We start from the raw sequence: 19,644 nt of genomic DNA on the forward strand, positions 1-19,644 counted from the left end.
AAAAAAAAACAACATTTTTCAACCAGATGTGCAGATTCAACCAGAAAATGCAGCTTATAGTAAGAAAAGAAGAAAAAAGAACAAAATATTTACATTCCATGACGTAGATCAATCATTAACGAAGATTTAACCGACTAACTTTTCCCGCCAAAAATCTGATCAATGATAATCGCATGAAATTCCATTGACCTCATAAGGAACGAGTCGTTGTCATTTTAATTTGCAATAATTAATATTAATAAAACAAACAAAAAAAACAAGCGATTGTTTAATGATTAATCGAAATCATGAAAGGAACGTATACCTTTTTTTTTTATTATACTGTTGTGAAACTTGTATGATGCATCGTCTCTCCATAGTAATTATTCCCAGCGAGAGCTCATATTGTTATGTTTTCATAATCTTAATATATAACCTAAAGAAGCGCATGTAAAAAAAAAAAAAAAAAAAAAAAAAAATAAAAAACAGAACGAGGATAAGAAAAAGGATATCTTTAATCGAAAAAGATAAGGATAATAAAAAATACTTCTAACGAACTTTTTTTATCGTTTTTCCCTTTTCTAAAATGTTTACCCGTAGTAGTGTCTATGAATGTGTATATATATATATATTTATTTATATATATATATATATATGTATGTATGTGTGTTTGTGTTGTGTATATATATAGTTTATATTCGTACATACATATAATCTCAAATACGTATTACATTTATTTTAGAGGATATGTATACACATATAAATACATAAAGGTTTATAATAAAATTACTTCGAGTTGATTTCGCACGTTGAAGTTTCAATAGCGTTAAATCTCTATTAAATAATTTTCACAGATAATAACGTGTAACGTACGGTAACGATTTTACCGACAGTACCGACGGTAATGTAGATCTTGTCAAAACGATTACTTATTTAATTAGTTTCTTTTTTTTCTTTCTTTCTTTCTTTCTTTCTTTTTTTGTCGTAAAGTAGGCCCACAAATATGACATGTAACATCCGAAAAGATATTTTTTTTTTTCGCTATTTCTTAACGTTATAATTATTAATGGTGTTTTGTACGTGGCAGATAATAGAAAAATGTTTACTACCTACATAATAGAATAATAACGAGCGTGTATATATATATATATTTATATATATATATATGTGTGTGTGTGTGTTTATTTAACGATAAATAAATGACCTACCGTTATAAAATTATTCGTATGAAAGTATAAGAAGAAACATATTGAGAAGAAAATCTGACTAAGCTGAATCAAAAACAATTGTAGGTTATGTTGTACATCATTTACTATTTTCCTATCTTTTTCTCTTGATCTTTCTTGATTTTTTCTTTAATAAAATTTCTTTTTGACAGATCAGGATTTATGGCAGTATAATTTGTGCGTTTTTTTACGCAGATGGTCGAATACTTAAGCCAAATATTGAGAATTATTAATCTTGTATTAGCGTTTCTGAAATATCGCAGAAATACAACAATTTATAATAATTATTAACTATGTGTTAATTCTATTACTTGATTTGGCAGTTTTTTCTTCGAACGATATATTTCGTAACTGTACATATAGATGAATCGTCGTATATATATATATAAATATATATATATATATACATATATATATATATATATAAATATAAATATATATATATATATATATATATATATATATATATATATATTTCATAAAATTACAATTTATCGACTTTTTTATTTTCTCTCTTTCTCTCTCATATCTATCTTGGATTTGTTAGGGTTAAAATTTATAATATAAAATTTCTCTAAAATTCCAACAATATGTTACTTGCCTTAAACCTGTTTCTTTTTTTTTTTTTTTTTTTAATCTCTCTCTCTTTCTTTTTTCTTTTCTTTCTTTATTTTATTATTTTTTTTTTTTTGTCAAATTTTTTAATCATAACTTCCATATACAACATTTAATAATATCGACGATATAATGTACTAGTGATAATAATATATTACTCTGAGTCGTATCTTACAATCCATCTAACAACGATGAACGTAATAATTATCGCAGTCGCAACAGCCTCTTCTTTAATAAACATTCCAATCGAGAAAATAAGACGCATATATTATGAATTTTGGTCTTGCTACGATCATTAAGCTATGAATTCTGACAAGATATAGAAACAGCAAAAAGAAAATTTCATCTTGATGATTAATGAAAGCCTTCGAGTTCAAATGTTCCTTTCTTTCTTTTCTCGACAAAGTCTATTTTATTTATATTTTTATTTATCAAATAATTAGCCCATAATAGTAATATCTTTGAATAATTCAAGGAAATGAATACTGTTAAAGGACTAAGAGCAAAGCTAGTAGCGAATCTAAGTCATTCCCTTTTTTCTATTCTAATCCAAACTTTGAGATATCATTATCATCATCATCATCATTATCATTATCATTATCATCATGATCATCATCATGTACCATCATCATCTACCATCATCATCGTCATCATCATCATCATCATCATCATCATCATCATTATTATCATCATCATCATCATCATCATCATTATCATTATCAACGTTGTAATTTATAAGCATTTGTTCTACAGAGGACTGGGAGATCCTGGTCCCAATTTTTATTTCCTGTGTATTATCCATCTTTACAGATGAAAATCTAAACAAAGTTGTTTGCTAAAAAAAGGCTGTACTCTTGAAAAAAAAAAAAAAAAACCTAAAAATCAATATACGTATCTCTTTTCTTATTCCTCAACTCACTTTTTATTTTCTCCTATTCTAATAATAGTAGCTTTCTTTCTTTAATATACCTTGCTAGGAACATTCTACTTTGACAGGATTCAACCTGGTATTTATTATTTTTTCTTTCTTTTTCTTTTTCTTTTTTTTTTTTTTGCTTTCAGTTCTGACTCTTGTTCCTTTTCATTTATTGGATTCATTTTTTCTTGCTTTTACCACTCTTCTGTAACATAGTAATTTTTAATCGACAATTGGAACCACCGGTATAGACTACCTCAGCTCTACCAGCTTCTTCAATCGCTGCTACCAAAGCTTTGACTGATCTTACGTTAACATCCTTAGCACTAATCTCAAAACAATTGCCTGTATAACGATCTCTCGTACATTTACCAATACTCGATGCTTGTTTCTCTGTTAATTCGATACCATCTAAACAAAGCCAAGTAAGATATTGAAGATTCATAATAATCGTTTGAAGAAAAACATGTTCCATTTGTGTTTTTTTGGCGCTGTCGGTGACAATTAAGCCATTCATTTTAAGAAAACTCAAATTACAAATTTTTAAATGCTTTGCTATTTGACGCATCGTTTTCTCGCTGTCCTCTAAACTGATACGCCAAAAACTGATTCTTAGTGATTGTAAATTGCGAAAGTGTGAAGAGAGACAAGCAAAAAATTGTTGGAGTATTTTGTCGTCAATAAATAATAAAGATCCACTGCTACCTCCTATGGCCGATTTGTCTAACGATAAATCTAACTCGCTTAAACCGGTGAAGCCTGCTAAGAATGGAAGTAGTAGAGGTCCGCGTAATGCCAGCCGATCGTTTACCGTCACCTAAAATCAGAATTAATGTCATATATTGAAGTTTATAACGTAATAATTAAAAATAATCTTGTTATAGAAATTTTTCCGTTTAAATCCATTTTTCTTATCTTTATCATAATTATTAATTAAGTATTATCTAATATAATTACAATTCTATTACCATAGGACTTGCACATATCCGATATATACTATAATTTTTTTTAATACAAAAATTTTATCATAGATTTTATCTTGATATTATTTATTAACAAGATTATAATTATAATTCAAATAAATATTGTCATCATATAAATATGATCATCATTTTTCTTTTTTTTTTTTCGATATCATATATTTTTCTCTTATTTATTATATTATTATATATTATTAATATCTATATCGAATATTAGCAAAATAAACATTGACATAAGATAAATAAATGTTGGACTTTATAGATCAATAGAATCTCTTTTATCTCTATGAAATTAATTATTATTAAAAGCCAACCTGGAATCCAGCCAATCTGAGAAAGACGATAGCAGGACAAGCTGGAGGAGGTGCAGCTCGTAGTAACTCGGCACCAGCATCGTCACGACGTCCTAATCTCGCAAGAGGACCTTCGTGGACTGCCAGGTGGAGACGAGCATTACATAGACTCAATTCCCTCACGTTCGTATACCTCAGTAACTCTGAGAATACCGCTAGAGTTTCGGATTCCTATATGCAGAAATATATACGTACATACATACATACATATATACATATATATATATATGTATATAGATCTCATTTGTTTAAACGAGAATTCTCATCTCTACGAGATTTCTCATCTCTGGTGATAACATTTCGAGCATACAAAGAGATACTTTTCATAATTGTATCTTTTTTTTTTTTTTTTATTTATTTATTTCATACAACAAATTAAAACGTTTGAAATCATAAATGAATCATGTTAAAAAATATATATGAAAAAAAAAAAAACAAAAAAAAAATAATAATCACAGTCAAATTAAAAATAATATTCGTTAGTAATTTTTCATTATTTTATATTATATGATATTATTAAAAAAAAAAACAAAAAAACAAAAAATTATAATAATAATAATAAATGAACAATTTGTTTTGTTTTTGTTTTGCTTGGATCATTTAAAGTATAATTTAATTTCTTTTTTATACAATAATCGATAGAAAATCAATGGCTTTCGAGCTCGTTAAAAATTGATGCTAAAAGCAAAGGTAAATCTATGTGGGACGTTAAGAATGCGCACTTGAAACGTCTAACGAACTTAACTTCTCTAAAATTTCTTCCAACCTTTTGAAGAAAGTTTAGAACTCAAGTAGCAAGTAGTGCTATCGATAGAAACTATAAATTTACTTAATCATCTAACTTTTTAACGACTTTTTCAAAGACACATCTTTGAACTTCCTTTTCGTTGATCTTCGTATTTTCTTCGTTTAAATTTGATCATTCTTCAGGCTAATTGACGAATTGGTTTGATGTTTTTTCTTCATTAAGAATAAAAATTATGTAAATTAGATTTTTAATTCTCTTTGCCTTTGTCATGAATAAAAATTAATTAATAAAGTATTATATGTCGATAATGCATTATTTTCTAGCATTATAATAAAGTATTTTTTTAATTAAAAAAAAAAAAAAAAAAAAAAAAAAAAAAAAAAAAAAAAAAAAAGAAAAAAAGAATAATAATTATTCAAAAGACAAAAGAATCTATAATATTGTCGAAAAGATCAAAATTTATATATAAAATTGAATGAGTTCTATATTATCGGTATATCTTGCGTATCCAATTGAACAAACACTTCATTGATTAATTTTATATACACGATAAAAACAAAATATTATAAATTTTGATTAGCAAAACAATCTTACTTCTATTCTGAAGGTCCAACCCTCAAGACTGAGAAGTTTTAAAGTTGTATTCCTAGCCAGTGCTTGACAGAGAAGTCTAGATGGATGATCATCAAGGGCTAGTCTTGGACTTGCTAGATCAAGAAGTTGAAGACAAGGTGCCTCTGTCAAGGCCAGGACTAGAGGCATCACATCAGCTGGTTTCGAAGCACCGGCCGCTCTAAGAGCATCTAAGTATCGTGCTTTTCTTATCGTTTCTCCTAAACAGCCAGCATCCAAACCACCCAAAAGACACTTTGACACGTTCAATGATCTCAGCTTACAGCTTGGCTCTCTGTAAACAAAGTGAATTATTTTTCTGATTAGTAAACGTATTTTTTCTTTTTTTTTCTTTTCTTTTTTTCTTTTTTTTTTTTACCAATGGCTATTAGATTTATTGCAATTTATGATTGATACATTTTGACAATTGGATTTAATTAACATATATATATATATGAAATTATTAGACAATTTATTATAATTATTATCATAATTGTTATCATTGATTGTTAAATATAAAATCATTTTAATTTAAAACTTCTTCAACTTTAAATCATCGTTAAAATTGGAGATTAGAATATGTTATTATTTGTGATAAAGGGAAAGTTAAAATATAATCAGTAATATTTTTTGTCACGTTAATTAGATCAAATATTATCAAATATAATCGATAAAAGTTAACGTAGCTTTTGATATCTTCCAGTTAAGCTTAGTCACGATCAATGATCCGTATAATCGTTTATCTTATTAACACCAGTCGGCTGTAAAAATCGAGTGAGAAGCATCTCGTTTCCCCTATCATTGTGATTTACCGTGTGAACTAATATCATAAATAGCGTATTGCCATGATCTATCCAGTGAAATAAATCGTCTATTTTTTTTTTTTTTTTTTTTTTTAAGAGTATCTAGACAGACATTCATGACATCTTATATTTATTAATAATTTTTATTTGCATTTTATATACAATTTGTTATGGAGTATGTATGAAAAAAAGTGAACTTTCTTTAATTGATTTACATTTATCATTTTAATAATATTTTTCAGATAGAATATATATATGTATAAAATATGATTAATGTTTAATATGAAGCATTAATATTAAATATCTTTAATTTTAAATTTTTCTTTAAATTAAAATAGCATAATATAATTAATGTTTACTATTTAAATCAGCATATTTTTTTTTTAATTATAAATAAGCTATATGTAAAATTTGATTTAATCGATTTCTTGTATAACGATTTAATACAAAAAATATTTCACACACACACACACACAGACGCCATTCCTATTCCTTATACATATATGTATAAAGAAAAGAGATAAAATAGAAATAATTGGGTATTTATTGCAAATTTTATAATACTTCATATTCAACTCTTAATAAACAATAATAATCATAATTAAATTTATATATATATATATATGAAATTTTACATCTAAAAAATGCTTTGACTTTTGAAAAATAGAATATATTTTAGATGCATGCTATCGATATAGGTATCATTGATAATAAAAATGATAAAATGAGAACGAGAGAGACAGAGAGGGAAAAGGTTAAGGAGAAAATTAATGAAAGACGTGAACGCGTGGAATGTAAAGCACGCGTAAAGCCACCAGGTTGAAATAACGCTGTAGACATTCTTTTTCTTTTTTCTTTTTTTTTTTATTTTTTATTATTATTTTTTTTTTCCTTCTTTTCTTTTCCCTGAAAGATTCAATTTATTCTCATTGGGACAGACAAAAGTGAATAGGCCTGGGAAAAAAGGGAGAAAGAAGAAGAAAAATGGGAAGTAAAACGGTCCAGGCCAGCTGGTGCTCGTTTTTAATTAAAAACATATCATACGATTTGTAATTATGAATGAGTCATGCTTGAGATTCGTTTGACGGTCAAATGCTCGACAAAAAAAATTTTTTTTGCAATTTATTTCAATCAATTAGAAAACGACTAATTTTTAATATCCTAAAACGAATTGGTTCTTATTAATGAATATTTATCTTTCGTTTCTTTCCAAAGATAATAAAATTTTAATTTTTATATTTTTACATGAGAATAAAATTAATTGATTTCAATTAATACGTGGCTGCAATTAAAAATAATGTGTCCATATATATATATATATATATATTAATATATCAAGCTAATTTTTTTTCGAAAATTTTTAATGAAAAACATAAAGAATATCTGTTTAAATATACTTATTATACTACTGATCATGAATAAAAATTTTACTGTATGTGTGTGTGTGTGTGTGTGGGTATATTTTAGTTTTATATTCTTAATGATTTTGAAGTTAAGATGATCACTGTATTATAAATATTCTCTTGTCATTTAAAAATCTATCTTGTAGTTTTAAGATTACTTTTTATTACTCGTTGCAAATTATTTCTATTCTTTTTTCTTTTTTTTTTTTTGTGAAATAAGTACAGCAAAATAATAAAAACGATCAAATTTATTTGTCGAAAAAATCTTTACGTAATTCTTTGTTTCTTCTTTTTTTTTTTCAAAGTTTACAAAACTAATTAAAAATTAATTGTCATCGATTGAATTTAATTGCGAAATACTATCACTTACTGTTCTCAAACATTTGTTCGATCAAATTGGAATAGATAAAACAAAAATCAAAAATAGAAAATAAAAAATAAAAAATGGAAAATTGGAATGATCGATGATATATATATATATATTTTTTTTTTTATGAACTAATTATAACTCAATTAAAATTCGGAATAATAAAAGCGCGTAAATTAAAATTGTTTGAAAAGACTTCGCGAAAATCCAAATGACATCCTATTGTCCTTCAATAGATTAAACTTTTAATTAATAAATTAGAGATCAGGTAAAAATTCCATGACGAAAGTTTTTGTATAATCAAAGATTCCTGAGATCTTTACAGTTTTGAGAAAAGAATAATAATGGAAAAAGAAGGACGAATATACAAAATTAGCTATACAAAATTAGTCACGTTTGTATTAGTACATATATCTCATTGGTCTAAAATTATTACTCGTATAATTATAAGATAGAAAGAGAAATAGATAGATAGATAGATTGAACTATAGATTTGTGAACTACTGATATATTAGAAAGTAATTTTTTTTTTTCGAAAAGATCCTTAAGGATCGAAGGAAAGACGTTATCTGTCAAATAGTCGTCGTAAAATTGCGTTTTTTTTTTGCGTAAAGATCTCGATTCTCGTAAAAAAAAAAAGCAAGAAATCAGAAAACTGTTGGATAATGAAAGTTGAGAAATATAGGGGTGATTTTATTGTTCAGATATTGTTACTCGAAAGGGTGTGGATTTCTTTTATGATGGAACATCATACTATACATATATTTTTCCCTTAGCTTTTTTGCTTCGTTCGACATTATATATACGATTATATTATTTAATAAATTTCTCTACTTTCATTATTTTTGATATCTTTAAAAAATTAGAAAAGAATTATTGACATTTAACTATTGATATTTTAACGTTACTCGTTAATTGATTTTAACGCATAAAATAACAATAATATATTATAAATAATAAAAATTTTAACGGATTTAAGAAAGATTTAATAAAATTTTCCTAAATTATAGTCATTAATAAAAACTTTTACATTTCTATCGTACATACATTAAAAAAGCTATCGTATATATATTAAATGCATAATCATTCAGGCTTTATTAATTGTAAATTATATATGCTGATTATTCCACCATATATATATATATATATATATATATATATATATATATATATATATATATTATTATGTCTCCGATCATACAATATTCAGAATTACGCAAATTATGGAAACGCAATGACAGAGAAATCTACCACGCAAATGTGAACTGAAAGTGAATTGAATCGCGTAATATTCCACGATTATGCTAAAGAGGAGAATCATTTCTTCGCATTTTCTCGATTGTTATCGAGTCAGCCTTGATTGTACTTATTTGTAAAAAGGAAAGAATTTGTTAAGCCAAATATTCTATTTTACCGAGGAAAAAATTATAAAGAAATTATAGTTCCATTTTATAGATTATATATTCTATTTGCATCAGTTGATAATTTGTTAATGAAATTTTTAATTGAATAGTATTATAAAAATACTTCCTTTGGTCAAGATACTATAAAAAAAACTATGATCAAACAATAAAGTTCATTAAGGTATCCTTTCTCTCTTCATTAAGTAACGAATAACAAGAACTCTAAGATGATTAGATAGTCTTTTTGATAGGTACAACTTAAACAAAGATAACATGTTATGTTATAATTCTAATCTAACGTTAACTAGACAAAGAGAGGAATAACATTAAAATAATAAATGATGTTTTTTGATCGTTTGTCAATTAAATCAAATAAAATGTCACATTTGAATCTTTTATTAAAGCAAATAATCTCTAATCACAAGTCAATTTTATTATCAAAAAGTAAAAATAATAAATTCAAATAACCATAAATATATTTACCTAATAGCATTGAAGATCTCATGAAATCCGGTACCCTGGTGACTGCTGATGTCACAGGTTGGTAATGGATGCATAAGAGGTGGTCGATGACAAAGTACACTGTCACTATTTCGCTTGCTACTGCCGTTACTATCATTTTGTGGCAAAGGTCCGTTTCCGGTAGCAGTGCCATTTTCGTTTCCTGTTGAAGTAGAAGCAGTAGTAGTAGAACTGGTAGGTCCAGTAGTACTACCAGTACCATGTCCATGTCCATGAGCGATCGTTGGACTAAGACCAAGGCCGAGACCCAGTCCAAAAGGTAATCTTGGTAAGGTTGCTGGCCTGGTTAAACTTCCATAAGCTGCCAAAGCACCGCGCGGTAAAGAAGAGTAGCAACGATTTAAGGGAAGTGTGCCGAGGATACTTGAGGCGTATCCACTACTACCAGATCCGGAACCTGAACCTAAAAAAAAAAAAAAGAAAAAAATTGGTCAAATACATATCTTCAAATGAGTTGAACATATTAAATATGTTTTTTTTTTAAATAGTTGTAAAAGATAAAATGTTTCATTAATATTATATTAATTTTTTTTTTTAAATTACATGTTATGAGAAATGAATGATTATTGATCAATATAGTATATTAGCGTGATATACAAATTTATTGAATTATATTGATAAGAGAAGTGTATATATAATAATAATAATAATAATAATAATAATAATAATAATAATAATAATAATAATAATAATAATAATAATAATAATAATTATAATAATTATAATAATTATTATTATTATTAATTATGATAAAAATTGTTAAATTAATTCTGAGGAATTTCATGTCATCGTGATAACAATAGATATCGTTAATTTTGAAAAAAAGAAAAAATATTCATATAATTCGGAGAAATTTGACGTCACTTATTTCGTTCATTGAACAGAGAAAATATTAAAATTGAAGTTCATAAGAACTATATTCATGTTCATATTCACATATGAACATGTTAAAAGTTAATACTTATTATTTATACTTAAAAGAAACAAAAAATGATTAACAATTTTATTAATTCATAATAATAATAATAATAAAAAAAAATTATACTGTATTATTTAACAATTATAAAATATTGATCTTGCGAATATATTATAGTTTGAATATATCAAATAATTCAATTCTCTTGTCGTGGCTTAAGAAAAGTTCTCCTTTGGTAAACTTTTCGAGACAGAATAATGAGTTTTAACTTTTATTAGCGTTGGCAGAACGTGAATATTATTATAGAAGAACGGGAAATTTTTATGCTCTTAGAATTTTCCCACGGGCTAAGTTTACCAAGAGATTTAAGACGAGGGTGAATATAATTTATATTACGACTCTGAGGCGTTTCGATAAATTCAGATGAACATTGACCCATTTTTCTGAGATGGAAAGAAAAAGATAGGAAATAGAAGCAGAGATAGAGATAGAGATAGAGATAGATAGAGAGAGAGAGAAAGAGAGAGGGAGAGAGAGAGAGAGAGAGAGAGAGAGAAAACAATCCCTTTTGTTTCTTTATCTCTCTCTCTCTCTCTCTCTTTCTCTCTTTCTTACTCTCTTTCCCTCTTATTCTCTTTGATGAAGGGAATACAAAACGTTTACGCTTGGTCGTCCAATTTACGTTTCATATTTGTTAATGGAGCGTAAGGCAGGAAAGTAATAAAGCGTAGAAAAAAAAAAGATGACTTGACGAGTACAAAGAAAGTACCTTCGTCGCTTGATAGAAAGTGCATCGAGAGTGGTGAAACGATTTAAACTCTCAGCGATATGAACCGTTGCCCTTTCATCCGAGTTGTCCGAGTTGACTCGATTAATTAACGACAAAGATCCCAAAGGAAAATGGTTCAAGTGAGTAAATTATACGTCTAGTATCGTACGTGAACGTTATGGTAAAGTTTTCTATCAAATATTAATGTTATTACCGAGTTTTTCTTGTCTTTTTTTTTTCCTTCTTTCTTTTCTCTTTTTTTTTTTTTTTTTTTTTTTTTTTAACAAATAATTTTCAACGCCACTACTAGTCACTAGTCAAAGATTTTATCATAAATTTAGCAATAATAATTACCATTAAATATTGACAATATTAAAGTTATCAATTATTCGTGTATGTAATAATAATAATAATAATAATAATAATAATAATAATAATAATAATAATAATAATAATAATAATAATAATAATAATAATAATAATAATAATAATAATGTGAATGTATTATTAAATTTATAATATATATATAAATTAAATGTATATTGTAAAATAATTATTTTCAATTGTAAACTCGAACGATATAAATTTTTAAAACATCGATTATTATGATTAAATAGATTATATACGTACAAGTGTATCTTAATGATTTGAAAACAATATAAATTATTTTGTCCTTGTTAAATGTAATTGAAGATTATTATTTAAATCACTTGTTATATTCTTTTCTTCGAAAAAAAGAGAAAAAAAAATCTTTTTGAAATTTTTTTCCCCATTAGTATAATAGAATAATATCTACTCAAATATGATACAATTTCTTATTTCCAATTGATTTTAATTATGTATTTGAGAAGATCAAGAAAAATAATTAATTATATTTTCTTTAATAATTATAAAAATAATTATATTTTCTTTTTTCTCTCTCTCTCTCTCTCTATCTCTTCGTCTCTCTCTCTCTCTCTCTCTCTCTCTTTCTCTAATAAATTTCTTTTTATACTTTTATTGAATATCAAGTAATAACAACGTCAGCAACAAATATAACAAGTACTTCGTCTTACATACTTACATATAAGTATATACGTACTTAATACTTATTGTACATATATTTGTTAATGTTAAGATCACGGATGACATCAATTGTTAGAACAAACTCCCATTTGTCTAAACTGATGAGCTTGCAGATAGCTTGAGAAATATATAAAGAGAAACAGAGACAGAGACAATGACAGAGAAATAAAGAGAGAGAGAGAGAGAGAGAAAATGATGAAGAAAGAAAGAGAAGAGAAATAAGTTTTGCTGGATCTAACGAAGAGAGAAACTAATGGAAAGAGACAGACAGAGAGTAAGTGAGAGAGAGAGAGAGAGAGAGAGAGAGAGAGAGAGAGAGAGAGAGAAAGAGAGAGAGAGAAAGGGCAGTATTTCTCTGAAAGATGATTAATAGCTTATTCGCAAGCGGAAATTATGTTGGACGTGAACCTGCGCTCTGTTTATCGATCTCTCTCTCTCTCTCTCTCTCTCTCTCTCTCTCTCATTTTCTCTTACATACTCTTTCTCTTCCTCCCTTCTCTCTTTCTTTCCCTTTTCGAAATAAGTCTCTCTTTCGTTTTGTTTCTCAACGTGTTATATTAAACGAATTCCTAGCAGTGCGAATCGATTCGCGTCGCGGTTCTCACGTCCCTTAAGAGAGGAACCTACTCCTACAAAATACTCATATTTATTACCAAAGGAATTCTGTTACAGATTGAATTGTCGAGAAATGGAGAATTTTGATATTTCAATTTCACCTAATGGCCTCTCTATTTCTTCCCTATTCGGGAAATTGTATCAGTTGCACGATCATCATAACAATCGTAAGGGTGATAAGTTATTTAGTGATTTGTTATATAAAATTATAAATCATTTTTTTGTTCTCTTTCTTTCTTTCTTTTTTTTCTTTTTTTTGTTCTTTTTTTGTTCTTTTTTTTTTCTTTTTCAACATATTTTCAAACATCTCTTGATTATAGTGCTTGCTTACGTACATAAAAAATATTTGTAAACAATTATGTTTACTTAATATGTAATCATGTTTACTAATAGATTTTGGAAAAATCAATGATTATGTTATCAACAATAATTCAGAAATATATTAAGAAATTGTAAATAAAATTTTTTTTGAATATACTCATTCATCTTGTATACATGTAAAAGGTATTTGTAAAGACAAATGATACAATGTTTATGGAACTTACTTGATAGTAAAAATTTTTGAAAATGGAAGAAACAAAAAAGAAAGTAGAAATTTACAAACGAACCTAATTATACTTTCAATAGAAATTATTTTGCCGATTTATTTTTTTTTTCTATTCGTTCTATTTAAAATAAGATAGAATATTATTTTCTATGATAATAAAAGTAGGACTATATATCTATGTATAACGATAATTTAATAATAATTTTCATTCGTTAATTACTTTTCCGATCGTTTGAAACTCTAAAAGAAAGCGAGAGAGAGAAAAAGAAAGAGAGAAAGAGAAAGAGAAAAAGAGAACCAAGTTCTCATATAACACGTTGAGAACGTTCTGAAAGGAAGAGAGAAAACTTAGTCAACACTTTTCTCAAGATTATAATTTCCTTCGGATTATTTTCATTCGTATCTAGAAGTACTTTTCTCATTGGTGTTTCACGATCAAAATTTGCTTCGAAGCTAGAAGCAAATGGTTCTACCACCACTACCACCATCAGTACAAAAGCACCAGTATCAACACCGACACCAGCTTCATCACCACCACTACTATCATACCACTATTACTACTATCCATAGCTTAAAGTTCAAAAGGGTTAAACTTTCAAGTTGTCTCTCTAAGTGTCCGTTAGTAAGTAAAACGCCAACGGGGAGTTTCTATACAATATATATATCTGTGTATTATATATATATATATCAGATTTAAACTGATGTCATCGGTCCTCTAGGTAATTTCAAATCTAAGTTTCTCTAATTCCAAGTTGATGGTTATTGAGTTAATATTTCTAATATGCTGAGTAACAGACATGAACCCTTGTTAGGATCATTATTAATATCCTAGTTATTGTTTTTATGTCATAGTTAAATTCAGTTTTCATCATTACATTGTCATGTGTCTGATATTATTAAAAAAAAAAACACAAAAAAAAAACAAAAATCTAATAATATTAACACCAACAGTATATTAATACATTACGTATGTATATGTTGAAATTTAAGTCTTCGAAATTTCAAGTAAATCGTTATTGATTTGATGTTCCCTAATATATTGAGTAGAAGACCTTAATCCTTTGTTAAGATGATTTATCACGATTTATACTTTTTTTCACAATAAAATTGAATTTTCATCATTATGAATGAATAATTACTATATTGATATTAAAAAAAAAAAAAAAAAAATGACATTAATACATACAGTATTGTGTATATATATATATATATATATATATATATAACATATCACCATCAGCACAATATAGTTAAAATTATTTAGTTAAAATTATAAAAAAAAAAAAATTATTATTTGAATCATTGCAGATATAATAAAAAACAATTATCTTTCAATATTAATAAATAAAGTTATTAGATTATTTGAATGAAATTAGAATTGAGGAGAATAAATAATGAGATTTTTTACCCATACTGATCCCTGAACTAGAAGGATCTTCGTTCTTGGATCCCCAACTTCCAGCTAGATTAAGAGCAAGAAGGGGTCTCTCCTTGAGCAATTCAGCAACGGAGGCAAGACCTTCTGAGCCACAACCCAAATGGGGCAAGTGCAGTGCCTGTACTTGAACGCAGCCACGAAGTGCTTCGCAGATTCGTGATACTTGTTCGCCGGACAGATTCATGTCGAGAACCAAACGTGCCAAGCTATTAGAAGCATGACTTAGGCCACGACACAAAGCGTTCACAACACATTCCAATCTGTAATTAAAAAGTTAGAAAAAGAAAAAAAAAACAACAAAATAATACGAACAAGAAAAAAAAATATTTTCATTTATATTCGTTTGATCCATCTATTTATTTATACATTGTCCCTTTTTATTTCTATTTTCTTTTTTTATTTATTTATTTATTTATTTATTTTTTTTTTTCTTAAGATTCATTTTAATATTACTCATTATTGATTATAATTATAAAATTTCAATTGATTGTAATTATTAAAGAATACTTTTCTCTCATTTTTTCATAATTCTTTTTACAGGTTTTACGTTATAAAAGTTTTTCCTTTCGGCGAAAAAGAGAAAGGAATATTGTAAACGAGTTTAAAAATTAATTAATTAATTAATTAATTAATTAATTAATCTAGTAAAAAGCAAAAAAAGAAAAACAGAAAGGAAAAACAGGGAAAGAGAGAAAAAAAAAGGGAACAGAGTGTAATTTAATATAACAGACAAATTGGAGTTTCCCGTTCATTAATTGTTCGATATAACACATGTAACAATTAGGAATATACAATGGGAATGATTTTCGAGATATAGTAAGAGAAAGATAAAAAGATCGAGAGAGACAGGATGATAGATAAGAAGTGACAGAGAGATTAAAGCGAATGAAAAAATCTGCTTCGTAAGGATAAGGAAAGAAAGAAAGAAAGAAAGAGAGAGAGAGAGATAGATAGATAGAGAGAGAGAGAGAGAAAGAGAGAGAGAGAGAAAGAGAAGATCTTTTATTTTATGCTAGTTTCTGACGGTGATGGCGGAAAATTAAGAGGCACGTCGGACGTTTTTCATCTTAAGAAAGAAAAAAAGAGAGGGAGAAAGAGAGAGGCTGATCTTTAACCACGGTATTTCTTCTTCTTTTTCTTTCTTCAAGCTTTTCCAGTTCCAACAATTCTTTCTACCTTCATTCCATTCTATCATCCTCCACCTTTAGCCACCACTCATTCTCCTTAATCATCGTCACGAATTCTTCCCTATCGTTTCTCTCAGCTTGTTCTTCTTGGTCCTCGTTTGAAGATTCCGTTTCGTTTGTCTTCTCCCCTTTTTGACCTCCGGCACATAGAGTTGCCTCTTCTTTCCTGATTTTCTTCCTTCATTCGTTCTTTCTCACACAAATCCGAGAGAATCGGTAAGTGGCTCCGGAACTCACAGGGGGTCGGTACTGTAAGGTAAAGGCTAAAAGAGGAAAGATAGATAGAGAAAGAGGGAAAGAGAGAGTGAGAGAGAGAGAGAGAGAGAGAGAGAGAAAGAGAGAGAACTATTGACTTCCGTTTGCCTTCGAGGCGAGTACCTACTGAAAAGGGCCCCAACGATTTAGAAGATTCTTCACGATATATCTGTTGGCTCATTATCGCAACTTCCCAGATATCCTCTCCTTTCCTCTCCTATCCTTTTTTCTTCGCTACTCTCTTCACTTCTCTCCTCTCTTCTCCTTTTTCTTCTTTTCTCTTGTCTCTTTGTCTTTTTTCTTTTCTTCCTTTTCTTCTTCTTCTGCTACTGTTTTTTTTTTTTTTTTTTTTTTTTTTTTGCTTCGAACTCATCCTTTATCTCTTATCATTCTCATCATTCAACACTTTTGCTTCTACAATTTAACAAACGTATTCATACTCTCGTTATACTTCTTCTTTTTCTTTTCCTCTTTTTTCTTTTTTTCTTGTCTTTTTCTCTTCGTATTTTTTTTCTTCTTTTTTTTTTTTTTTCTTTATTCCCATAGAAACTTCTTTTCTCAATCATTCTCTTGGCGTTTAGTTACAATTAAACTGTGCTCTTGAAACTCCAGCAAATAACGAAGTTTGGAAGTACTCTTTTTTAGTTCTTCTTTTTTTTTTCTTTTTTTTTTTTTGAGATTGTTTAAATATTTTAACTCGTTGGACTGAAATAACGAGTCTGATTCTTCATGGTGTAGGACGACGAAGTTATACTTGCTCTGCATGTGTGTATATGTGTGTGTGCGTGTCTGTCCGTGTATGTCATGAGATACATAGGATATTAATCATATTCATATGGAAAATATTCTGTATTAAATCATGCGTTAATATTTTTACTTGTTATATTATTTTCAGTTTTTAACTTACGACAGTTGTTGAGATTTAATTATTTAGAAATAATATATTTCAATAAGTTATATTATTTACTTATAATAATATTTTCAATTTTAAATTTAACTATAATTATTGAGATTTAATCTATTGATATATAAATTAATAATAAAGATTATATTCGTATAAGAAATTAATAAAGTATTACAAATTAGAACCTTTTTATTATACCATTCTCAATAATTTTATCGTAGTATCATTTCATTCGAAGAATAATAAACAAACGTTGACTATAAATATAATATTATCTTATAAATATTGTATTTACGAATTATTTCCCCTGTCATATCAATGGAAACAAGTATTAAACTAGATCTTTAACATGGGACATTACCCATCGGAAATTATTGCTGCATCGTTGTCTACTTCGATATAACGACTCGTTGCATTTTGACGAAGAAGAACTGAAGGGAACTTTTGGAGAACATTAAACTTTAGCGTAAGATTTATATCTTGAAGTCATGGAGGAGAGAGAGAGAAAGAGAGAGAAAGAGAGAGAGAGAGAGACAGAGAGATTGCCACGTCAGATCATATCATTTGAAATTACGAGATTTAAACTGAATGGAAAATAAAGAGGAAGAGAGAGAGAGAGAGAGAGAGAGAGAGAGAGAGAAGAGGAAGAGAGAGGGAGAGTTGATAGATTAATCTAATTTCTAACAAAATAGCTCGTATTATATGATTTAAGTGAAATTTAAATATTACAATTTCAATTTATTTAAATTATATTTAAATATTATAGAGATATTAGTAATGTATGAATAATACATTTTATATACTGATTGTAATTTATATATATATATTGTAATAATTTTACGTATTTTGCAATATGTAATTGCAACTTTTGTTTCATAATTTCCTTACTTTGCCATAATTTGCAATACACAATTGCAATTCCTAATGTATCATGCAATTAGATATTACAATTTTCATTGGGCCTTGCAATTATATAATTGCAAATTTTGTTACGTACTGCAAATATATAATTTTAATTTATATCATACTTCACATAATATAATTGCAATCCGCATATAAAATTAAAACATTATCAACAGATTAACAACAATAATAATAATAATAATAAAAAAAAATAATAATAATAATAAAAAAAAAAATAATAATAATAATAAAAATAATAGTAATAATAATAATAATAATAATAATGATAATAATAATAAAAAAGAAACTCACTTGTCATGTGCGGATTCTTCAAGGCAAGTGATGACAAGCTCGAAATCATTGAGTTTCTTCTTTCCAAGTACACTCTTTAAATGTCCAGCGAGTCTTAGTGCCTCGTCGGCAGGGAATTCTTGTCCAAGTAGTGAGGTAATCCTAACGAGTTTGACACTCTCGTTAGTGGCTAATGCATCGAAGAATTCATCGAGATACCTTGTGTCGAATCCCCTTTCCAATTGGAAGACCAATTCGAGGGCCTCGAGTGTACAAGCCGAGCTTTGGAGTATTTTGGACCAACCTTCTAGTTCTAAAGGTGAAGTGTGTACCAAAGGTGCTGGTGGTTTTTCATTAGGGGCTGGTCCAAATCCAGAACCTGCTCCTACCAATCGACAAACAGCTGAAACGTTACCGTCCGATGCACCAGCTGCTTTTAATAAAGAGAATACTGATCTAGGTGGTACTTCTAATGGGCAAAGCTGATTAAGAATAAGGTGAGTCTTCGGTCCTAAAAGACCAGCAAGATGTCCTATGATACCAGAAGGTAGACCTTCGAGTTCTCTTCTTAGGATGTTCGCGTATTGAGCGACCGAGGTGAGGTAATAAGCTGCAAGGAACTCGGCCACGGCAACGTGAATAGGAGTGAAGAGATCCGGTTTACGTCTTTGACCAAAGGTCAATCCTTTAGTGAGAAAACCTAGCCTGGTCACTTCAATGCCACCACCACGTGCTCTTATTTCAGCTTCGGTATAGCAACACCTTCCTTCCCTTAATGCAGCTAGTGATACCTTGCCGAACTCTTCCAAACGTTTCCTACAATGTCC

The 19,644-nt window shown here is 27.9% G+C and overlaps 1 protein-coding gene and 1 long non-coding RNA gene across 2 annotated transcripts in view; one reads left to right on the plus strand and one right to left on the minus strand.

Moving 5' to 3' along the window:
- Positions 1 to 891: 891 nt before the first annotated feature.
- LOC118441167 (uncharacterized) lies at positions 892 to 5,807 on the plus strand. Its single transcript, XR_014982700.1, has 3 exons — positions 892 to 1,267; positions 4,026 to 4,156; positions 5,425 to 5,807. It is a non-coding gene; the product is annotated as an uncharacterized LOC118441167 (long non-coding RNA).
- LOC118441164 (uncharacterized) overlaps positions 1,773 to 19,644 on the minus strand; it is a 183,433-nt gene continuing 165,561 nt past the window's right edge. The window contains exons 6-11 of the mRNA XM_085660120.1: positions 18,839 to 19,644; positions 15,248 to 15,537; positions 9,889 to 10,330; positions 5,412 to 5,724; positions 4,031 to 4,240; positions 1,773 to 3,553 (exon numbers count right to left, since the gene is read on the minus strand). The exon at positions 18,839 to 19,644 is cut by the window's right edge and continues 108 nt beyond it. Coding sequence (XP_085516246.1) covers positions 2,915 to 3,553; positions 4,031 to 4,240; positions 5,412 to 5,724; positions 9,889 to 10,330; positions 15,248 to 15,537; positions 18,839 to 19,644 — 2,700 coding nt within the window. The 3' untranslated portion in view covers positions 1,773 to 2,914. The remainder of the gene's footprint in view (positions 3,554 to 4,030; positions 4,241 to 5,411; positions 5,725 to 9,888; positions 10,331 to 15,247; positions 15,538 to 18,838) is intronic.

This window comes from Vespa mandarinia, chromosome 11 (assembly GCF_050613455.1).
Source record: "Vespa mandarinia isolate Hongniang chromosome 11, ASM5061345v1, whole genome shotgun sequence".
Classification (NCBI taxonomy): Eukaryota; Metazoa; Arthropoda; class Insecta; order Hymenoptera; family Vespidae; genus Vespa; species Vespa mandarinia.